General features: G+C 36.0%; 1 protein-coding gene across 1 annotated transcript in view; it reads right to left on the bottom strand.

Annotated features, from left to right (window-relative positions):
- Nucleotides 1-7,294: 7,294 nt before the first annotated feature.
- Nucleotides 7,295-25,476, bottom strand: part of Unc13c (unc-13 homolog C) — a 541,194-nt gene continuing 523,012 nt past the window's right edge. Inside the window, exons 30-32 of the mRNA XM_074065986.1 lie at nt 12,643-12,735; nt 11,434-11,593; nt 7,295-9,307 (exon numbers count right to left, since the gene is read on the bottom strand). Of these exons, the coding sequence (XP_073922087.1) occupies nt 9,022-9,307; nt 11,434-11,593; nt 12,643-12,735 (539 nt within the window). The 3' untranslated portion in view covers nt 7,295-9,021. The remainder of the gene's footprint in view (nt 9,308-11,433; nt 11,594-12,642; nt 12,736-25,476) is intronic.

The raw sequence follows: 25,476 nt of genomic DNA, 5'->3' as shown, positions 1-25,476 counted from the left end.
TCTATATATAATTTGTTCAGAGGTTTTATCATGAAGGCATACTAGATTTTATCAAATGATTTTGCCTCTATTGGGATGATCATATTGTTTTTATCTTTTATTTATGTAATATATTATTTGGTTCGTGTAGGTTGAACCATGCCTGAATCCAAGTAATGAAACCAACTAGGTCATGGTGTATGAAATTTTAAATGTGCTATGGAATTCAATTTGTTAGTATTTGTTGAGGATTTTTGGATCTATGATCATCAGGGATATTGGTCTAGAGTTTTGTTTATTAGGTTTTGGTAACAGGGAAATGCTGGCTTTATAGAATGAATTTGAGTTCCCTCTCTGACAATTTTATGCAATAGTTTGAGAAACAGTGATGCCAATTCTTCAGTCATGAAGCCATCTGGTTCTTGAATTTCTTTTTATTAATGAATCAGTCTCATTGCTTGTTACAAGTCTGTGCATGCTTTTTATATCCTGTGCTATTTTATTTGTCCAATTTTTCTATGTTTTCCAATTTGTTTGCATATAGTTTTTGTGAATAATTTCTAATGAGCCTTTGTATTTCTGTGGTATTGGTTGTAATGTCTACCTTTTTTTCCTCTATTTTATTTGGGTCTTTTCTCTTTCTTCTTGGTTAGTTTAGCTAAAGAGTTATCCCTTTTGTTTTATCTTTTCAAAGAGCCAGCTATTTGTTTCATCAATCGGTTGTGCTTTGAATCACTCTGTATTTCATTGTCTGCTCTGATCTTTATAATTTCTTCCCTTGTACTAATTTTTATATTTGTTTTGTTATCTTTCCCGTTTACATCTTTGAGATACATCATTAGGCTACTTATTTGAAATCTATTTTTGATGTAGGCACTTATTGCTATAAAGTTGCCTTTTAGTCCTGCTTTAGCTGTATCCCACAGGCTTTGATATGTTTGTTAATCAATTTTCATTATTTTCAAGAAATTTTTCATTTTCCCTTCTAACTTTTGCAATGATTCCACTCTTCATTAAAATATGTGGTGTTCACTCTCCAGGTATTTGTATAATTTCTAAGTTTCTTCTATTGTTGACTTCTGATTCCATTCCATTGTGGTTAGCAAAGAGACAAGATGTGATTTCAGTGTTTTTGAAATGGATTTTGTGTATTCTGGAGGAAGTTCCATGCACTGATGGAATGCTCTGTAAAATATTTGCTAGATCCATTAGATTTGTAGTTGAGTTTAACTGAGATGTTTCTTTTTGTTTTTGTGTCTGAATGATCTGTCCATTGATTAGAGTGAGGTTAAAAATCTCCCACTATCACTATATTGGAGCATATCTTTCCTTTTGATCTAAAGGTTTGTTAAAATTGAGTGCTTCAACATTAGGTGCATATAGATTCACAATCATTTTTACTTCTTCATGAATTGATTCTTATTATTATATAGTGGCCATCTTTGTCTCTTCTTTCAATTTTTGTCTTAGTCAGATACAAGTATAGCTACTTCTGCTCACTTTAGGATTCCATTTTCTTAAAATAACATTTTTTGTCTTTTTACTTTCTGTTTTTGTATGTCTTCACTAGAAGCAGGAAGCATGTTGTTTTGTATTTTGAATCCAGTCAGGGTCCTTTAATTGGGAATTTATTTATTAGAGTTATCACCAAAAGATAAGGACTTATTCCTTTTTTTTTCTTCTAGTTGCTTTGAATATTGTTTGTTGTTCTCTCTATATTTTTTTAATCTGTGGTATGATGGTTTACTGTATTGAGGTTTGATTTCTATTTTTCTTTCTGTGTATCTACTCTCATAGTGGGGTTTATACAATCACATGTTGTCATGGTAGTAGTTATCTTTCACTTCTCAATATAGGATTCCCTTAAGCATGTTTTCTAAGAATGCTTTGGTGATCATGTTTTTGAAAGGTCTTTATTTGTCCTTTGTTTCTGAAGCATAATCTTATTGGGCATAGTTAGCTTGGTTGGTCTTTTAAGATTTGAAGTCTGTCATTCCATGCCCTCCTGGTCTGTAGAGTTTCTGCTGAGAAATCAGCTGTTAGTCTAATAGGGTTGTCCTTATATATGACTATGGGTTTTCTGTTGTAAATGTTAAAAGTTTTTGTCTTGTTTTGTACTTTTGACAGGAGTTTGAGAATGTCATGGTGAAGATCTTTCCTAGTCATCTCTAATTGCACTCTATATGCATCCTGTATGTAGTTGTTCTTTTTTTTTCCCCCCTAAGAGTAGGCAAATTTGGTACTATTATTTCACATAGTATATTTTTGTTCATTAACCTTTGGACATGCTCATGATGGAGAGTTTGATTTTTCCTGTATAAATGTGATTTTCAAAAGGACTGTCTTCAAACTCTGATATCCTTTCTTCTGCTTGATCGAGTCTGTTGAGGACTTCAAGTGAATTTTTTATTGCACTTATTTAGCTCCTCATTTCCAAGATTTCTGTTTGATTCTTTTTCAAAATCTTTAGCTCAATTTTTCATTCATATCCTGCATTGTCATTCTAATTTAATTCAACTATATATCTGTATTCTCTTAGGAGAGGCAGGAATAGGAATCATACCTCACCCTCTGCTGGGATTATACTCAGTCTTGTCAAGGTGTTGCCATGGTGGGAACTGCATGGGCATGACAGTAGCAGTAATTGTTTTGTTCCTTTCTCCTGCCACTATGCCAACCTAGATCACTCCAGGTTGAAGTATTCACAGGAGAGAGCAGAAAGAGAATGTTGCTATCTCTGAGTAGTTTCTCTTCAGATTTTCTTGGGCTTCATGCCCAGGAGCTCTGGCTTTGTTAAAACCACCCCAGCATGTCCCCAATTTTTTCCCATCTTGTTAATTGGCAGGTGCCTATGGATGGCATTGGAGGGAGGGGTGATGGGAACCTGTTGGGCAACTGCCTTGAGTCCTCCCACCAGTATGAAACCACATGGGAATAGCTAGGCCTGTGAATCCCTGATTCTTGAGGACATTAACCACCATGTCACAACACTTGTCTCCTACAGTGCATCATTCACAGTGGGCTTGTGTCAGAGTCACTGTAGTTAGTCAAGTTTGGTTTGCAAGGTGGTTTGGTTTGCACATTAAGTCAGTGCAGTGGAAAGAATAGGCATGGGTTTCTGACACTTAGAACAGTCCAAATTCAGACAATGGCATTTCTTGGGGAGATAATGTGAATTCATTTTCCAAAGGCAGTCTACTGCAACAATTTCTGGGTACTTAGCTGTTTAGGTTGTAATCTGTGAGAGTTGTGAAATTTCTAGTAACTTGAATTGCTGATATCTATGCTGACAGTTTTCTAGAATTATTTCATCCCTTCTCCCTCAAAGGTGAGCCTCCCCCTTCCCTGGCTATGGAATGGACTTGTCAGATATTAGGATATTTTGTGTCTTACTATGCTGTTGTTCCTCATCTCTGGATCTTACCAGGTTTCCATTTTTTCTCCTGGTGTTTTCCAGCACTCTCCCATGATCACTCACCTCAAATTGCAACTAGATGCTTGTTGGTTTGGTTCTTCTTTGTGGAAAGCAGGTGAATGATGGAAGCCTCTACCAGCCATATTGCCAATCCCATCCCCCAGTGAAATGATTTATGTAATTTTGTGTCATATAATATAGTGTAATCTGTTATTGATTACAAGTATCAAATGTCTTTCTAAGTTTGGCTGTGCATCAAACTTTGTTAATATGATCACATTCATAGTATCTTTCCTTTTTAAATTTCTGTTTACGAAATTTTTTACTTTATATGTTGTAAAGATAGTTGATTTATTTTGAATATTTGCACTCCCTTATGTGAAATATGTTTAGATTTTATTTGTGCATTGAGGTTTAGTTTTATCTACTTCCATACAGTATAGAATATACACATTTGTTAAATGTATGTTACTGTATATACTTATTGCCCCATCTGACATACCAAATTTCCATAAAAACATAGGTCTCTTTTTAGGGAACCTGTTCAAATTCATTTTCTGTTTGTTTTTTCCATGCAAAACCTTTACTTCTTTATTATTTTAGTAAATCTGATTTATGGCATGAGTATGCTATCATTCTTCAAATATGCCTCGTCTATTCTTTTGCTTCCATATGAACTTTTAAGTGATCTTGTAATATTTATCATATATTTTTGGGAAATATCACTGTAGTTGCTAACAACATGGATGTTTATTAGCCTGTCAAGTTTATAGCTTAAATGCTTTTCCATGAAGGAGACCACAGATGGATGTATTATGGAACTGTCATTATAGCCTTCTTGCTGAGGATTTGGGCAATTAAGAATGAAAGCAAAATATCTAGTTATCCAAATGAGCTAAATAGATGAACTAGGCAGATATTGCTAAATTGGATATTTAAAAGCATATGCCCCATGTATGTGCTGTAGTGTAAAAGGAAAATGATGGCATAACTTACTTTTAAACAGGGTTTGAATAGTCTGTCTTTGCCAATGTTGGTTGCTTGAGATATTAGAACAGCAAAAATCACCAAGAGTAAATTCTAATGTGTATATATCTAGCCACAAAAATTAAAAGAGAAATAGAAGATTCATAATTGTGTTTGGCTAGTTCAACACTTTTTTCTCCATAACTGGTAGAAAACTAAGAGGGCAGAAAATTTTTGAGAATACTGAAGGATGTGAATGATACTGTCGACCAACTGGACTTGTTGATAAAACACCCAGCCAACAGTAAAACACACATTCTTAGTGCATTTGAAACATTATCTCTTCATAGCATTAGTCAAATAAATCTTCCCAAATGTGAATGAATTAAAATCATATAAAGTATATTCTTTAACCATAATGGAGTCAAACTGGAAATCAAAAACAAGAGACCTTGAAACCCTTCAAATATTTGGAAATTTTAACAGGATACGTATGCATAACCCATTGGTCTAAGAAGTCACATTTAGTTGATAGAAAACAAAATACAGCATAACACTATTTGTGAGATGAAATTAAGCAGTGCTTTTAAGGAAATATGTGGCATTAAGTGTTGATATTGAAAAGGCAAAAAATAAAACCAATAATCTAAGGTCTCACTTTAATAAACCAGAAAAAGATGAGAAAATTAAGCTCAAATCAAGGAGATAAAAGAAAATAATAAAGATCCAGAATAGAAGACACTGATGTTCAAAGCACAAGAACAGAGTAATTAATTAAATAAAACCTAGTTGTTGAAAAATTAAATAGATAAATCCTTAGCTACAACCACTGAGAAATGAATAGACAAAATACCAATATATGGATTAACAGATGAAAAACCCACATATATACAATGGGCAGTAATGAATAATAAACACTACAGAAACTTATGCCCATAAACTTGACATATTATATTAAACAGAGCAATTCCTTAAGACACACAGTTGAACTTCACCCAAGAAGAATGAGATATTTTAAATTATTTTATATCTGTTAGAGTAGTTGAAGTTTTGTTTAAAAACTCCCAGTGAAGAAGTAAGCTAGGCCTATATATTTTTTACTGTTAAATTCTAGCAAATATTTAAGAAAGGGCTAATATCACTTTTATACATCCCATTCCACAAAGAAAAAATGCGTTTTAGGAAGTCCATAAATATTCTGACAACAAAACAAGATGCAAACTATAACAAGAAAAAATCTTAAGGACAATATATTATTACCAAGTGGACTCATCCCTGAAATCACAAATCAACCACAGTAGTTTACCCTATTAACAGACTGCAGAAAAATTATATGATCTTCTTAATGTATGCAGAAAAAGCATTAGACAAAATATAATTGCCATTCATGAAAAAATTCTTCACAAGTAGTAGTAGAAGGAAACTTTTTTACGCTGATAAGAGAAAAGAAAACCTATAGATAATGTCATAGTAATTGGATCAAGAGAACAGAATAAGAATGGATTTTAGAAACAGACTCATATATATTAACAAATGATTTATGGTGAAGGTGCAAAGGTAATTCAAAGGAGAAAGTAGTCTTTTAAACAAATGTAATACTGGAATAACTAGCCATTTCTATGAAAATTAATTGATCAAGCATATAATTATAAACTAATAATAAATTTCACACCTTATATTGAACCAGATAGACAACCTCAAAATGGATCATAAAGGCAAAATTGCAAAACTTCAAACTATAAAACTACTATAAGAAGATTTAGGAGAAAATTGTTGTGAATTTGAGTGTGAATAAAGTGGTATCATGATAGAATTATCCTTTTTCTTGATGCACATGATTGTGTATTTGTCAATATGTGGAAGTATACATCAATAATTGTGGTATGATTTTAATAGATAACTCCTTTCTTTTGCTTTTCTGAGAGAGGATATTTTTATGTAGCCTGGGCTGCTTCAACCTTAGCGTCCCAACTACTGGGATTACAGCTATGTACCACAATGCCTTCTACTAATTATTTTCATGTCTTTAAAAATATTTTTCCAGAATATACTTGATTTCAAGAAGTCATTAACTGTAAGATGAGCCCATTAGTCTGTATCATTAAGATGGAAGAAAAATACTAATTCAACTGTAACATTAAAGCAATTACAAAAATGTATATTGATTTCAAACACATCATAAAGAAATGGACATCAATAAATATGTGATATTCAAATTGGGATTTATCATCCATCCCACTTCAGTTCCTAGTTTTTGATTTTGTAAAACAAACACTAGAAGTCTGAATCAGAGAGATCTTTGACCTTGGAGGCCTGAGAAGCCAAAGAGCGAACCCAGCTATTTCAAAAGACTTGAGTGAGTACAGACATAGGTAATACAAGGGGAAGGCCATTTCTTTCCTATGTGCCCAAGAATTCTTGCGAGTGGTAAAGGGAGAACCAGACAACTATCCAAGGTACCCTTCAGCTCATTGATATCTTTATGCAATTGAGAGAAATTAAACCTTACCTGAAACCTTTTTTAAAATGTGCTGCATTTTAAAGGTGAATTTAATATATGAGTAGGTTGTGATACAGATGGTTACTTAAATAGTAATTCGTCAGAATTCCTTTCAATGGTAAATGCTTCATTAAGATTATAAATACTTTGGCCAAATTTAATGTACATGAATAACACCTTTGTGCATTTTATGTAGAGTAAGATGAAGGAATTGCCAGACTACTAAAGGTGACAGAAATCACTGGGAACCTATGAATAGCTATGATTCTGGGTAAGAATCAAGACCACAAAAATATTTATGAGAAAAACGAAGTCTGCAGTATTTCTACCACTTTGAAATTAGTACTGGGGCTTTGTGATAGTAGACTTAACTCATACTGATTTTAGTATATATTTTAAAGACAGAATAATCTAATAAAATACTGAGCCTAAAATTTCTTTTCCTGATCAATGCAGTTCTGAACTGCCATTTATTGAAATCTTTCATGATTATGACATTAATATATTCTTAAGGAGCTTGTCAACATTCTGTAAAATCAATCACTTTAAATCTATAATGAATTCAATTATTGATGAACGTTTTGGGGGTGGACCTTTCATAATTTGTCGGTGTGAGAGTGTTCAACAATACCTAAGTCACTACTTCTTGTTTTCAATATCAGCATCTCAAATTTCAATGAGACTTAGAACAAAACACATAGTAAAAAGAACCTAGTATTTTTATAACTACTAACAAAATGATGTTACATAAATTAAATGAGAAGGCAAAAGATGAGTAGTGGTACATGAGTTCAATATACATCCATTTATTAATGCATGTGCCAGAGGATTGCATCATACTAGGTATTTGGAAAAGTCATTAACAAAGCAATTGCCTAAGAATTTACCATTAATTAGTTTATCTTACTGGTCTGTTTTCATATTCAGTAGCAGAATGGTTCTGAGAGAGATTAATCACTTCTGTTCTTACTATAACAGACCAGCTTGTTTATAAAACACAGTCAATGTAACAGGTTTTTGTTTCTGCACATATATGAAGTCCACTAACAGTTATGACTGAAGTTACATTATAAAGTATTGTTCTGCAGCCAAGTATTTAGGAACAGACTCTAAAAACTCAAATCATAAAAATCCAAATATTCATGAAGTATTTCGTAATCCAAAACCAACCTAGATACATTTTTGTTACCAAGCTCTGTTTTTCTATTGTATCTGATACAGTTTGGGCATATAAATTACAAAATTGTAAGCAATTTCTTCCATTTATTTTATATTTTTCACTAAATAGATAAAGACATAACTTTTGGCTCCAATGCAAGATATAGTAATGCTGCATTCAGTGTAATCATTGAATATTCTTTAAAAGAAATATTTAAGTAAATAAGGCAATAGTCATAACTGTCAGCAGGAAAATACTAATGATAGTTATCACAGGTAAAGAAAAAGCTGAGACATAAAGCTACATGGCAGATGCATCAACTTACGCTTTTTAAAATTTTAACAAATGTGATGTGACCTTGGCAGTTTTAAAGAACATAGTTTTGTTAATATATCAAACGTTAACAAAGTAGCATTGCTTTGTGTAAGTTTGCTTTAATAGCATTTCTTCACAGTGATATTTCAGAAAGGTTGGAAACTGATCAGCATAAAATATTTCCCACCTTTTCTATTTTAATTGGTATGCAAAAATCATCACAATATATCTGCAACTATAAAATTACAAATGCTTTCTAGAAGTCACTTCATTTCTGGCTATGTAGAAAACGGTGTTTGTAAGGTGTCTACAATGAGGTAAGTCTAAATAAAACAGAATTTGAGTAATAAGTACTTTCTGATGGGGCTGTATGAACTCATAGAACAAAGTCAACTATGGAGAAACTCAAAAGACTTATTAGTAATGAGATTAAATAACATTTTAAGAGATAGTCTTGATATTTCACTTTACATCTCATTTTGGCACTTCATGGAACATTATTTCCCAAAAACCAGAATTGGTATAAAAGTTCAGTAAGTTTTCTACATACCTTGTAGACATTGTACTTGAGTACTGGCAAACAATGAAACATAGTGAAATAAACATTCCCCTGTATTTTCACATGCATGCAGTAGACAAACAAGTTAGTTTTATGAATTCTCAAAAATGGTATCTTGCTGCTTTGTTTCAAGCACTCTCTTCAGTAGATCTTGTTTCAGATTTTAATCTTACAAATTCTTTAGCCACATCATCGCTGGTCCTCTGAGAGAGTATTCTAAGGATAGTCAAACCAGTTTCATCCATAGAGATACTTTTCAAAAGAGGATACCATGTCCCATAACTTCCCTTTTCTGCAATGTTCTGTAGTTGAATTACTGTCATTCCAATAATTCGATCTTCCCGGGCAAAACAGTAATCCTTGACTGAGAGGTGAAGTTCATAGGCCCCTGGGCGGTTTTCATTACCCAGAATGCTGTGTGAAAACAAAAACACAATATGATCAAAATGTTTACTTCAACTGTCAAAAACTGCATTCACTGTTTGAATGTTATGGTGGCAAATAGATTATCATTATATTTTAACCCTGATGCTTTAAAGTCTATTTAGATTGTTTTCTACAGATATTACTGGGAAATGTAATACATATATTGATAGGAATGAGAATTAATATATTCTGTTGTATTTAATTGGTATAGGCAAGGTCTCCTCATTTATAAAGAGATTGTTAGGGAGCTAGGCCAGGGCAATGGATAATTTTAGAAGAATTTATCAGCTGTTTCAATATCAGCTACTATAATCTTTGCTTTTCCTCAGACTGTGGATACGCTATTGTATCTAGGAACCTCTCCTCAGGGAAATAGATTATCAAGCCCTATGCACAGATGCTAAATTAGATACAAATCTCCAGAGTAGATGAGCTCCAGCAGAGCCTGGTGCTGCAATGCCAATTCTTTCCGATGGCAACACTTAGACTTTTCAAGTAGGTAGCTGAAGATGGCCTCTACTAACGACAACCGAAGACAACTTGTGCATGTGGAACTGCATATAATGAGGAAAGCTGCATGATGATACACTGGAAATAGTTGTTCTTCACTCCTTATTTCAATTCATTCTCAGATATTCTTGACTTTCTAATGAATGCTCACCTATTTTTCAGCAGTACCAGTTTCTCAGTTCCATTTTCAGATGACATTGATAACTAAACTGTACACTTATTTTTAGAGACACTCTGAAATAAAAGGGTATCTAAGAACAAAACATGATAGGAGTCTTTGTGGATAATGCTAACTTTCCCAAGAATAGTGGTCTTGGCCGTTCATAGTATTATATCTAAATTTTACATAAGTTGAGCAATTTTTAGAATGTTTTCTAATTTCAATAAGTCACTTATCTACCCAAGTGCTCTTGCCAAAAACCTAGGGCCCATCATAGTTTTATTCAGTGCTAGTTGTCACCCATCTGCTCAAATTGGATCTATGCCATCTTTTCTTTCACTTTGCAATGTAGTATTGCCCTGTAGGACTACAATGTTGCGGGTTTTCACATTCTGGTTTCCGCTTGACTTTGGCCAAAAAGACCATTGTTCTTGGGAAAGGTAGCACAAAGAAGACTCCTATTGTGTTTTTCTCTCCTGTTTTTATCCCTCAGACTATTTTATGGAATGCAGACATATAGACATCAGAAATGTTGAGAATGAGGTCAGAGCTTTTACTACCATGATTGTGTGTGTGTGTGTGTGTGTGTGTGTGTGCAAGGCTGCCTTGAATAGGCTGTTTCAAAACCCTTCGTGGAATGTCACTGCGCCTTTTAAGGTGGATGACTACACATTAAGCTTTCACTTTATCAGTGTTGGAAATAAAGATAGCCCAACTCCCATTACGATAGTTTATAATCTCCATATACTTCCATTCTTGAATTATCAGTGTTCCTGGGAATTCAGTATACTCCATTTTGTTCCTGTGATTGGGTTACTCAGTATTATCTCTGCCTGTTAGCTGTTGCTTCACTGTAATTACTTCTCTATATGACCAACAAAATCATTAAATATACAAATTTGGTGGTTGTCCCTTTGCCTAAAAACCTTCAGAGGGCCTCCTAATGAACTGAGAATTACAAAAGCCTCCCCAGATTAATTTTATCTCACCACAGAGTGTTTCTTATATATGCCAGCCTGATCCTATCTTAACGTCATTGCAATTTCACTTGGCCTGAAATGTTCTTGACTCTTTTGTACAGAACTGGTTTTTTATTTTTAGGGGTTTTAGATTAAAAGTCACAAGCTTGGCAAACTTTTCCAGAGCACCTTCTTGAGGCAACTAGTCATAGTACTTACTACACGATCCTCTGGATAGAACTAGTTTTATGCATGCTATTTGCTACTCCATGATACATTTTTAACAAGCAACTTCAGTGACAGTAGAGACATTCAACTACATGTCTCCAATATCTGTAACATTGCTGTGACATTGCTGATACACACAAAGGGAACTAAAAACAGCTTTTTTTCATTTTCAATGACTAAACCTATGGGCTTTAATTTCCTTAGCTGTAGAATAGCTATTGTCTGATTGAGTAAGTGAGTTGGGTTTTGTTACTTACAACTGAAATGTTTCATTGTACTTTGGTGACCATGTGTTGCTTTTTGTCTTTGTGCCTTGTTTTCTCTTCTTGTCTCCTAGGTTAGGTCCCAGTATGCAAACTTCCACAAAGGGTCGGAACATTGCTGTGGTCTGCCAGTGTAGGTCATTAATAGCAATCACTAAAATCCAAAAAAAGGAAAATTGTAAGGAATGTAGGACTTTTCTTAAGAACAATTTAGGGATTCTATTTTCATTTGATAGTGCCCTAATTCCATTACAAGGGATTGTACACAAAGTAAAGTCCTTTTCTGGAGTACACACTTTTCAGTTCAAACTGTGCAGAATTGTTAATGACATAGTTGATGATAATTGAAATATTATTCAAGTTATCATTCCTCTTTAGGTAAAACCATGTTTTTCATCCTGAAACATTTAGGAAATATACAGAGAATAGTTTAAAATTATCTGTAATTTTACCTCTTAGAGGCAATGACTTGGTGTGCATAGTTTCCACATTTAGTTTATGTACCAAATGGAATCACAATGTATTATAGTCTTACAAGTAGCTTATATTTTTGAAAGTTCATCATGGATATCCCATCCTACAATCCCTTCTTATTAAATATTAGGGCTATTTCCTAATTTAAGGAATCAAACAATGTTAAATGAACATTCTCATATGTACACTTTTGTTCATTCTTCATCTTAAAATTGCTAATGCAAAAGGTTCATTAAGTGCTATAATAAAATGAAAAAAAAATTGACCAAGTAGTTTTCAAAAATTGTGAAGGACACAGATACTACATAAGCTTGTCTACTTATCTGTACCTTTCTTAGTATTTTATATAACTTTCACTATAGTACACAAAGACACAATTTAAAAATATATTGAGGGACCATTGTTTTTATCAAAGTGGACATTTAAAGTGATCAAGTCTATAATGATATAAAAATTGGCTATATTGAGCAAAATATTAGCTCTTAAATTTCACTGTTGATCCATGCATTGAGAGTGTTTTCCATGCATCTCATGGTGTCAACCATAAAACATATATCCAATTTTGAAATTTAGTCACCCATGTCTTTAAATCATTAGATGTTTCCTGAAGACATTCTCAGCATGTCTTACATTATCTTAAAAGATTTTTAAAAACTAGACACAGTAAAAATGACAAATCATTACTGCTGTTGACCTTATAGGCTGTTTATATGTGAAACTCAAATATACCTTTAACAGTGACTTTGTGCTCCCCAGTCCCAGGGGTGGCAGTGATATCCACATGAACAGATATCTGACCCACTGCATCTTTGGAGGAGCGACCTGCAATTAAGCAGAAATCTTTCAGACCATTTACTAATGAACATCTCCATTTTCCACTTCATGGTTACAGTGTCTTCTTGGAAATAAGTTTACTATGCAAGTTTCAGCCTTGGGTCTAATAATTTAGCCCACTGAGATACAATTTCATGTGGCCTTTAGAAATTATGAGCTATTTTAATTAATAACCCTTCCTTTACTCTCCATCAATAAAGCTCTATTCATTGATTTTCTTTAAAAGCTTCTCTATAGTATGACATACCAGAGACACAAGGATGACGGTATGTAAAGCACCTGCTTTCCTGAAATGCACAGTAGGCACCAAAATATAAAAATGTTATTGTAGTATAGTAAGTTTATAAAATGTATTAGTGTATCATCCTGTTTATCTTTTCCCCTAAAAATACATGATGGGGATCATTCTGTTAAGGCTTCACATTCTTTTCTATTAGTCTCTAGAGCCCTCATTTTCTTACAATCTATCATAAGTCATTATCTTCCACATACACAAGCTCTTAATTCTTTCTTTATCAATGTTATGAGAGATTAAATAGAATCTTACCTTTATAAAATGAATGGCTACTGCCTAAAGTTGAAAATAAAAAGATCTGAATGACTCCAAGTTTTTAACTTCAGAAAACCATCAGGATTAGTACCGACTAATAGGAGCCAGTTCATCACTAGGGCCTCCCTCTCCCAAACACAGCTATTTGATAATATAAAGTAAGTATAAAATGGTCATGTTGGGCCTAAATAAAAGAGATTGCCATTCTGTGTTTTTACTGAAGGGAAGAAAACCTTTTGAACTTACCAGCAAAATAGTCATTTTGTTACTTGATTGGTTGCCTTTTTGGCAGATAGTTTGAATTGAGCAAGGTCAAGTGGTTATAAGCATACCACAGAGTCTGCTAAGATGACCTTCCTGTATTCATAGCTGCTAAAAATCATGGGAGCTGAAGTTCCAGAGCTGGGGATGACAGAGGTGATTGTGAACTGCAGTCTTATAAAGGACTATCAAGCCGGAGCAAAAAGACATTCACGTCAGAGGACTGTGGTGTGTGGCATCCGCTGAAGCTTCTATGGATGAAGTGTCCAATTTGTGAGCCTTGGCAGAGAAGCTATTTGGAAGTAAGTCTCATATCAGAGTGCTCTATGGAGCTGCTTCCTCCTCAGTAAACTAGAAGAGCCCTTACCATCGACCCAATAGAAGGCTTGCCACTAAAAGTCGCTACTATCATTCCAAAAGCATCATCTGTCTTTTCTTTTCTTCCTACCCAGGAGAAGGAAAGGTACACTTCCTCCTACTGCCACCATTTTGGCTGCCTTGGGGAGAGAAAAGGAGAGCTTTGAAGCAATTAAATCTTCACTGTGATGAGGATGGAGCCTTTAAAACCTGAATAATTTTCTAATCGTGCTAAGAACTAACTTAGTATACCTGGGTTACACGATACAGTAAGAGGGGTGTCTATACAGTAGAAGTTGGGCTCATAAGAGTGGATAATTACTTGGAGAAGTAATTTCATATCACCCCAGAATTGATGACATCCTTATGATATGGAGACTTCCTGTTTGAGAATACAATAGGTAAATATTGCAATTATTGAAATCTTCATTTGTGTATGTTAATTACATTTTATATTTTTAATGTGTCACAATTTAAAAAAAATGTTTATGCCTAGATCTTTTATCCCAATTTAAAGTAAACTTTTTTCCATCATAACTTGTAATTAGAATGCTACTAATTTATGTACATTATTTTTTATTCAACCAAATTATTCTCACTTAATCCTTTGAGATTTGCAGGAATGCAATCATACCCCCTAAAAAAGGAAACATTTACTTGGCTAGGCTAATTTTATTGGCTTTATATTTATTTCTACCCTATCTGCTCTGGCACTCTAGGATCTGGTTGAGTTTGGCCAATGAGAAATCTGGCAAGAGAATAGAAGGAGGAAGAAGGGACAGGTATTTCCTTCCTTCCTTTCCTTCCAAAAAACAACAACAAAAAATAATAAATAAATAAATAAATAACCTGTTTTGCTGAGGTCCACCTTTGCTGGCTGAATCCTGCAACTAAAATTTCTCTCAAGCAGCCCTCTCTCTGGGCTCTAAGAACTTCTTTATTATATCATGTTTTTATTCATAGTTCCTTTACTGGATTCTTGTCAAAAAAATCTCAATTTGGGCATTCCTTCTGACTCCTGCTGGAAATTTGATTAGTAATATGATTGATTTGCTCATAACTGTAGCAGAATACCTCCCTGGCAAGTATAAAGCCCTCAGTTTAAACTCTAGTATTCCCATTATATAGTATATTTTGTGAATCAATGAGATAATTTGTGGTGGGGAGGGCTTAAAATATAGACAATCACTAGTTTGCAACTATTGTCACTGCGTGTGTCCTGGGAGAAAATGCTTGAGGAGGCTCTTGAGGTTTGAATTGGAATTTGTCTTGTAGACAAAAGGAGCATAGAAAATACCATGTACATAAATGTGGATGTATAAAGCAAAATAGTGTGTCCTAGAAAATGCAGAATTCAGTATAGATGGAACATAGATGTGGGAGTGGAAATGTTAGAAAGTACTTTGAAGGGCATTTCAAAGTCCCTAGATAATATTTTAGAACTGCAGAAAATTATCTTAAGTTTTCAGACATGAGTGGTATAACCAAAGATTTTGAAAAAAATATCCTTCAGCCTGTGTAAAATATGTATTATTCTTATATGCAGGATCAAATCTCAAAACCCAACCTTTGACTTGACTGCCTTTGACTGTCTTTTACTGCAAGTGCACTGCTGGTACATGATATTATCATTGGACTAATTCTTTAAAACTTTCATTTTATCATCAGAAAAAAAGTACATTTTTATAACATCCTTTCTCCATTATTCTAAGAAGCCCTGTCTAAATACTTCTCCTATAAAATTCTTGCATTTTTCTATATATTATCTTTATTTATATAGTTGATAGCCTCAAATGTTATAAAACAGTATGAAAATTCATGACAATGGAATTAGAATGTCCTAATTACAAAGCTTCTCTCACTTATCAACAATCAAAACCTCATGAACTTCCATTTCCTTATTTTTAAATGGATATTAAAGGCCAGATGTGACAACTTTAGAGTGATTCAAGTTTTCTTACACTTTTCCTTACTTTGTTCACTATGATTTCCTTAACTGGGTACAATAAAGATGTCAGTTTGTTAAAAGCCTTCAAATGACTAATGGAAAAAGCCCCTGTGAAATGTATTTTTTTAAAACAGTATTATTGAAACGAAGTTAGCAAGCAAAGGCCTGTGAGTAACACAGAAAACCCCTAGCTTGTGGCTATTATCAAAAATAGAAAAGATAACAAGTGCTGGCAACAATGTGGAGAAAAGGGAACCTTTGTATATGGTCAGTGGAAATGTAAATTAGTACAGCAATTATGGAAAATGGTGTGGAGGGTCCCCCCCAAAATCTGTCTACCAGTGGATAAGTAGGTAAGAACAATATGACACATATATACAATGGAGTTGTGTTAAAAGAATAAAATCCTATCATTGTGACAACATGGGTTGGAGATTATCATTTTAAGTGAAATACAACAGGCACAGAAAGACAAGTATCGAATGTTCTCACTCATGGAGTTTTAAAATAGTGCCTTCCTAGAAGCTGAGAGTAAAATGGTGGTTACAAGAGCCCAAGGAAAGGTGGGTCAAACAGGAACAAGTCACAGACAGGAGCAAGAAGTTCTGATGTGCTCTTGCACAGTAGGGTAATTATAGATAATGATAATTTAGATTTCACAAAAAGCTAGAATAAAGGATTTTGCAAGTTTCCATCATTCAGAAATGCTAAATGTTTGAGTTAGATACGATTAACCTGATTTAAACCTCACACAATGTATACAGCTCATGTATTTGTCTCTGGTATATTAAGGACCAGAGTCTGCTCAGAACCTGGTTGATGGTTAAAACCTCTATTGATGACCTTACATGAAGTTCTGTATGGTGTAAACTAGCAACAGTTGGTTTCTTCCCTGAAACCATTCTGCCATTTAGGGCAGAATGATAGACAAATGATAGACAAATTATTCCTTTAACACATTTATAAATTATAAAAACATTCCACCAAAGCACTCATCAGGAGTTGTCATTTCTTCTTCTAAAAAGTAAATCACCAGGGTAATTTAAAGGCCTTAACTATGTTACAGAATTTAAGAGATTTAGATGGGAGTAAATATAAAATTCTATTTATGACAAACGTGGGTTTAGTACTCTTGTTTATGAAGAATTTGACTGTGCTCAAGATGATGCAGTAGACATGCTGATCTCTCCCTCCTACATAGAGAAGCAGAAAAATAATAGGTGCATAGCAGTGTTTTGAGGTAAGTAAACATGGGAGGATAAGGAGAATCAGCAAGAGGGAGCGCTGTAAGATTCAGAGACCCGAGATAACTGAATAAGGGAAACAAAGTACTCCATTGTCTGCTCCACAGCAGGGGTCAGGGAGGGTGGAAGAGAGAGTCCTAGCAAAGTGTCAGCATGGATGCTGGCTACCCTAGGTACTGGACAGTGTTGCAATCCTCACAAGGTTATCATCCATTTGGTCAGAAATCTACACAGTAGTCTGGCTCTGGAAAAGGATCTCACATCATCTCCTAGTGAACCCCCAGGTTGCTATAGCCAGGAGCTACCTTAGGAAGGGAGCTATTTCTTGAAATTATATTGCCACAAACACCTGCATATTGCTACATCTAAGACCTCACAGACATTCCACTGCACTGGCTCAGGGGTAGCTGCCTTCTGAATCCAACTTAGTCAAGCGGAGTGATTTTGAACCAAGGCCACTGGGTACCCTGCAGTGTAGGGACTGTGAGACAGAGAGGAATGGGAGGCACTACCTTCAAGAACCAGGAAATTGGGGAATTTGCCCTTTGTGGACTTGAACCAGTGTGAGGATTGCAGACAGGTTCCCAAGTGGTTTCCATCACCTTTCTCCTCAAGCCACACACAGGTGCCAGTGATAGACAAGATAAGGAAGACACACAACAGTTCTTCCTGCTGCCCTTCCACAGGAACATGCTGAGGGAACCTTGAACATCTGTGGGGCCAGCTGTTACTTCACCCCCTAGTGGACACATAACTGGGGTGGCAGGGCATGTAGAGAATAACTTTGTCTAGTTTTGGCCAAAGACACACTCCCTAGTGTGTACTACAGCTGATGAAATGGTGCGAGTTTTTTTCTCTCACTCCCTTGTTACTACTGAACCTAACTGTGCTGTGACAGGAGATGCACAAAGGACACAGTATAGATAGACAAACAGAAAGTTGGGTCCATGTGTGTTGAGCACAACCCTCATTGCTTCTTTTCTCTATTATTGTTCTCTTTTTACTCTGTTTCTTTTTTCTATCTTTATTCTTTAAGGCCTTACTCCTTTACAGTTCTTTAAACCTTGTTTCTAAAGTCTTCTTTAAAACCTTGCTTAAAACCTCTTTTCTCAGACTTGCACTGTCCCATGCGCTCTCTTTAGCTTTCTTGAAGTCTTGGTGCTCAGACTTGCAAACAACAGCATCGCATCTAAAACCCGCATATGCATAACTCTTAAAGCCTCGGTGCTCAGACTTGTGCTGCCCCATGTTCTCTTTAGCTTTTCTTCAGCTTAGCTTTTCTAAAGCCTATGTATAAAGTTCTTGGTGCAGACTTTCTATCAACCCATCTTTAGCAATTCCCCTTTAACAATTCTTTTCCCTTCAGCAATCTATTTTCCTTCAGTAATCCTTTTTTCTTCAGCAATCCTTTTCCCTTCCAAAAGTCTCCCACACCTAAAAGCCAAAAGCCCAAAAGTCAAAGCCAAAAGCAAAAGCCTCAAAGCAAAAGCCCCCAAAGCAAAATCCCCAAAGCAAAAAGCCCCTATCCTCCTTCAGCAAGTCTTTTATACCCAGTGGTAAATAGGGTAGAGCAGCAGTTCTTAGGGAAGGGTATGACATTGTAGCAGAAGAAACCTGCATTCCTGCTTCTCTCAACTAAACACCTTAGGAGAAACAGCTGTTCTGCATTTCCCTTTTCCATGGCCAGGGCTGTGCCATTCTCAGCCTACAGATAAACATTTTAGGAAAAACTGTTGAGCTGCATCTCACCTTGCTTATGCCCTGTTCTCATAGGCTCTCATAATCTGCTCTCCACAATGAAGTATAGGTAGAGGAAGCCCTAGCTCTCCCCCTGTCCCCATGGACATGCACAGCTAAGTAACTCTGCATGGCTCTAGTCCTTATCCTTGGAAGGTGCTTTCACCGAAGTGGCAAAGAGAAGCACCATGGTTTCTGCTGCTATCTCATCCAGATGGGCCCTATCACTTCCCTATCCCTGGTCAGACCACACATACCTGTTAGGACTGGGTTTGAGTGCCACCCTAGGAGTACTGTGAATACTGCCACCACCTCTCCTAGAACAGCATCTAAGTTCATACCACTCACTGGAGATTAAGTGCTTCAGACCCATCACTACTCCTGGGCCCACTAGTGCCAGAAGCCCTTTCAAGAAACAGAATAGCATCACTACTCAGGAAATCCCCCATACCTGGCATTGTAGGTGTAGCCACACTGAGCTTCTCACACCTACTACTGCCTGACCTGCTACAGTATCCTCTCACTCTTATATGGCCCACAGAGACAGTGAGGCATCTTCACTATGCCTTGGTACACATTGTGCCCCCCAGTTTTTAGACATAGCCAAAGAAACTACAGAATGGAAGAAAATATTTGTCAGCTATTTATTATGTAAGGATTAGTTTACAGGATATACAAGGAACTCTGAAAACTCAAAATCAAATATTCCAAATAAAAACAAGCAAACGATCAGAATACTCCTCTCTAAAAGGAAGAAATAGCAACAGCTAACAAATACATGAGAAAAATGCTTAATATCATTAGCCATCAAGAAACTGGTTGGGGTGGCTCATGTCTGTAATCACAAATACTCAGGAAGCAGAGATCAGAGGATAGTGGTCCAAAGCCAGCCTGGGCAAAAACGTGAGACCCTATCTGAAAAAAATAGCCCAAACTTAAAAGGCCTGGGGGAATGGCTCAAGTAGTACAGCACCTGCCTCAAAAACTCAAGGCTCTCAGTTCAAACCTCAATATTACCAAGGAAAAAGTGAAAAAAGAAATGGAGATGAAAATGACAATGAGATACCATTTCTTTCCTGTTCAAATGGTTATGATAAAAAAAAAGTAAGTAAATGCTGGCAAGGATATGGAGAAAGAGGACCTCTTAGACACTGTTGGTAGGAATGTAAATTACTACAGACATTACAGAGAACATTTTAGTTCCTGAAAATATTAAAAATACTAGGTGATCCACCAATCCTTCTTCTGGATATATATATTCAAAGGAAATGAAATTAACATACTGAAGAGATACTTGCATACCTATGTTTATGGTGACACTATTCACTATAGCTAAGACATGGAATCAGACTAGGTGCCCATCAACACATGAATGGATAAATAAAATGTGGTATATATACACAAAGGAGTATTCAGCCATAAAAAAGAATGTCATTTGCAGCAACATGGATTGACGTGAAGGGCATTAAATGAAATAAACCAGACAGTGAAAGGTAAGTACCACACATTCTCTCTCTCATGTGAAGTGTCAAAAGATTTTTTTTATCATTTTTACATTTACTTACCTATGTATACATTATTTGGACCACCCTCCCCCCACCTCCAGGCAGAACCTATTCTGCCCTCTTGTTCTCCAATTTTGTTGAAGAAAAAACATAAATGATAGTAAGAAAAACATGGTGTTTTTGCTAGTTTGAGATAAAGATAGCTATACAGGGAGATTCTTTGTGTTGTTTCCATGCACTTGTGTATTACAACCCACATTGGTTCATCTCTACCTGACCTCTTCACTTCTTCCTAGCCTCCTTCCCCTAGTGGCCTCTGCCAGTTTAAGATTACTATATTTGCTCCTCTACAATGAGCATATCATCCACATTCAAGTTTTAGGTGTCCTTTCCTTTCCCTATCCCTCTTGTGTGCAGTCTCCCTTTAGTGTATAACCAGTGTCCAGTAATATTGCTGCATTTGTTTTAGGTCTATAATCCACATATGAGGAAGAACATGCAAGTCTTGGCCTTCTGAGCCTAAGGTCACTTAAGATGATGTTCTCCAGCTCCATCCATTTACCTGTGAATGACAAAATTTTATTCTTCTTTGTGACTAAATAAAAATGTGTATAAATACCACATTTTCTTAAACCATTCATTGGTAGTGGGGCATCTTGGCTATTTCCATAGCTTGGTTATTGTGAATAGTGCTGCAATAAACATGGATGTGCAGGTGCCTTTGTAGTAAACTGAGTCACATTTCTTTGGGTATATCCCTAGGAGTGGTATTGCTAGATCATATGGAAGATCTATTTTTAGTTTTAAAAGAAGCCTCCATATTGTTTTCCAAAGTGGAATGTGTGTGAGGGTTCCTTTTTCCCTACATCCTCACCAACATTTGTTGGTGGTGGTGTTCTTGAGGGTAGCAATTGGAACAGGAGTGAGGTGGAATCTTAGTGTGGTTTTGATTTGCATTTCCTTTATGACCAGGGATGGTGAGAATTTTTTCATGTGTTTTTGGTCAATCAGAATTCTTCCTTTGAAAGAGTTCCGTTTAGTTCAGTTGCCCACTTCTTAATTGGTTCATTGATTTTGGGGGAGTTTAGTTTTTTGAGCTCCCTGTATATTCTGGTTATCAGTCTGTTGGATGAAATATTCTGTAGACATCAGTTAGGTCCATTTGATCTATGATGTCATTTAATTCTAGGATTTCTTTGTTGATTTTTTGTCTACATGACCTATCTATTGATGATAGAGGGGCATTAAAGTCTCCTATACCACTGTGTTGGAGTCTATACATACTTTTAAATCCTGTAGTGTATGTTTGATGAAGTTGGGTGCACTGACATTGTGTGCATATAGTTTGATAATTGTTATTTCCTTTTGATATATTGCCCCTTTTATTAGTACAAAGTGACCTTTGTGTCTCATTTGACCAATGTTAGTTGAAGTCTACTTTGCCTGATATAAGTATTGATACTCCTGCCTGTTTTCCAGGGCCATTAATGTGGTAAATCTTCTTCCAGCTTTTCACCCTAAGCCAGTGTTTGGCAATAAGGTGGGTCTCTTGTAAACAACAGATTGTCGGATCTTCCTTTTTAATCCAGTTTGCCGAATGGTGTCTTTTGAGAGCTTGTTTGGAGGTTCTAGCAGAGGAGCGCAGCTACTCATATACCCTTGACTGAAGAACAGTCTTCCTCTATTGGGGATGGTTGTCCTCTTTGACCGAGTGGGCAGCTTCAGGAGGGACACACATGGAGTGGTGAGGGAGGAAGGGGATACCCGTCTAGCCAGCCAGATCAGCCAAATCAACCCTGGCGATCAATGGGGTGACAGATGTCGCAGCCAGATTGCCCTCACATCTCAAATGGTGTCTTTTGATGGGGGAGTTGAGTCCATTGACATTCAGTGTTAATATTGGTAGGTATGTGGTGAATCCTGACATTTAGTCATTTTTGTTGTGTAAGGATTTGATTGTGTGCAGCCAAATCAATGCTACTCTCTGATTACTTGTCTTTTCTTCTGCGGTTTAATACCTCCTGTCCTCTCATGGTTTTATTTGCTTTCATCTTCTATGTGCAGAATTCCTTGTAGAATCTTCTGTAGTGGTGGCTTGGTGGTCATATATTGTTTTACTTTCTGCTTATCATGGAAGACTTTTATTCCTCCATCAATTCTGAATTCCAGTGCCTGGAATACCTCACTCCATGCCCTTCTTGCTTTTAAGGTTTCTGTTGAGAAATCTATTATTTTGATGGGCTTATTTTTATATTTGTTTATATGTTATAAATAAAAAATGTTTATTATTTGTTTTTTTCTTTCTCTTACACAGCCTTCAATATTCTTTCTCTGTTCTCTGCGCGAGTAATGATAATATAGCTAGTGCTGATAACATGCCATGGAGAGGTTCGATTTTGGTTGTCTGTTTTGTTTCCTGGAGGATTCCTGTAACTGAATAGGCAAATCTTTCTTGAGATTTGGGAAATTTTTTGTTATTATTTTATTGAATATATTACGTATTCCTTTATTCCTTTGGCTTTAACCTCTTTTCCTTCTTCAATGCCCATGATTCTCAGGTTTGTTCTTTTGATGGAGTCACTGAGTTCTTGCATATTCCTTTCACTACTGATAGGTTGTTTGACTAAGAGTTCTTCTGTTTTTTTCTTTAATTTCTATTTCATGTTCAAGCTCTGAGATTCTGTCTTCTACTTCTTTTAGTCTGCTAGGGTCACCTTGCACTGTGTTTTTTGTTTGACTAAAGGAAATTTTTATTTCCAGGATTTCTGTTTGATTCTTTTTTCCATATATTTGTTCCACTCCTCTTTTATATTTTGTGTTGCATTCTTTATTTCACATATCTATTTTATGAAAAGATTTGTTTTACTTTGGTGTTTGTTGAAATCCTCCCTGAGTTCATTTAGTTGTTTTCTGTGTCTTCTCAAGTTCTTTATTTGTGGTGTCTTGAAAATTTCTTAAGTGCATCTTGTACTTTCCAGTTAACTGTGTCCGGTATCTTCTCCATGCGTTTCTCAGTGACCTCTTCCATGATTTCCTCTTTGAGGGATTTTTTGTGGTGTCACTGGGCTCATTAGTGACATTTATCATTGTTTCCTTGGGGGTGAGGTACTGGGTATCCATTTTCTTCATTTCCCACTAAATCCTCTATTGAATTGTTTGTTTTGAGGAGTATGGTTTCCTTCCCTTCTTTTTTCTCCCCATTGCTTTAATTGGTGCTGTGCAACTATGTTCTTGATTGGCTAGTTGGTGGTTTTAATTGCCTATTTTCTTTCCCTTGATTCAATTTATTTGTTGTGGCTGACTTAGCTGTTAGCTTGGTTAATGTGCTATTTCTGTCCCTGGCCTAGAGGTGTAAATTATCAATATTGAATTCACAGGTTCAATACCAGACCAGTTTACATATTATATTGAAAACCCCTTGGCTATAGTATCTATAAACAGTGGGAGTTGGGGGGATGGTTGTTTGGCTAGAGACAGAAACTTGGGTAACTGATAACGGTGGTACTAAAAGGAGGGGGGTGGAGGGGGAATGAATGGGGAAAATGTATGGCGGCTACTAGGTTTTGTGGCCCTTGTGTGTATTTGGATGTATTTCCATTGTTGTAGTGGAGGGTGCTTGTGTCAGGGATTGCAGGGGGATAGGGTTGTTTATGGTTGGTACAGTAAGCTAGTCAGCTGGTGGTAAGTGTGTAGGAGGGAGGACAGGTTGAGGAAGGATGGGGGGGCAAAGATGGGGAGATGTGGATGAGAAGGGGAAGAAAGAGTAGTTGGGAGGGAGAACAATGGATTGTAGCACAAGAATAAGAGGGAAAGTGAAGGAGATAAGAATAGGGATAAGAAAATAGTGATGGTGAAGTTGATAATACAGAAATAAAAACAGATATAGCAACAACAAAGTTCAGTCTGTTCAGTAAGAGTTTTGGACTTATTTCTTTGACTTCCAATCCTGGTACTGGCACTTGATATTCTGGGCTTTTGGGGAAGGTTGCTATACCTTTTGTCAGACAGTTTGGGATGGAGATGGATTGAGGGTTTTTTTTCTTTCTTTTTTTTTTTCCACTTTCCTTGGTCTATGGGCCATCCATTGCAAGGGGGAGCCCTGAAGTTGTCTCACCAGGTGACTGGCTCATGAGCAGTATTTGGTTCCTTCTGTCCACAGTTGCAATTGGAGCCTGAGGAAATTCACTGCCACTTTGTGCAAGGTGATCAGATCTGATGTTGTTTTCATCAGCTGGCAGCTGTGCTGCCCTACTGCTGTTGGATCTGCAGGTTTACACAGGCAGTTTTGGAACTGGCTGGTGGAGAGAAATGGTGTGCTGCTTTTCTCAAGGCAGACACTTTCTGGAACTGGGTTCAACATGGTGGGGCATAGGGAGGCTTTCCATAGGTCTAGGATATTGCACAGTTCGATTCTGGTTCCAAGTGTAGCTCCCACTTCTTGAAGTGGTTTCTGGAGTCATGGAGCTCAGGAATTTTGATTCCTATACTAACCACCATCTTGGATCTCAAAAGATTTGACTTGGAATTAGAATAGGGATTACTAGAAACAGGGAAGACTATTGAGGCAAGAGTCAAAACAGGTGTTATAACTTGATCAGTGGATGCTGTGTGCATGTATGGAAATGTCACACTGATCCTCTATCATATGTACAATTAACACATAACCTTAATACATAAATTTTTAAATAAAAATTTGTAGAAAATTTAACAATAGCTAATGAAATGTGCTTGAAACTTTTTAAAAGGTAGTCTTTAAATGAATAGAATGTAAGTTTCTCCCTTTTCAAATTTCCTTTTCTGCAGTCTTTCACTTGTATGTTGTATCTGTATTTTTAAGGAGACACTGAAGGATTCATGGGAGGGTGTTAAAAACCAAGCTTATGTACTCAGCAGTACTCAGCTGGATCACTTTCCTGAAATCTCCTGAGTGGAAACATTAACTAAGCTACCCAAATACAAATTTCTTCCAACAGAAAAGTATGAAACTTACTGCTCACACAGATGGTTTCAAGACATGGCTACTTAATGTGACACAACTCTGAAGAGTGGCATTAGGAATGTGAGTAAAGGCAACTGGTTACAAAGGGTTCATCCTGATGCTATGGCTTCAGAGAGATGCTGTTCAGA

The sequence above is a fragment of the Castor canadensis genome, chromosome 2, assembly GCF_047511655.1.
Source record: "Castor canadensis chromosome 2, mCasCan1.hap1v2, whole genome shotgun sequence".
In the NCBI taxonomy this organism is placed as follows: Eukaryota; Metazoa; Chordata; class Mammalia; order Rodentia; family Castoridae; genus Castor; species Castor canadensis.
This window is presented reverse-complemented; position numbering and strand designations above follow the sequence as displayed.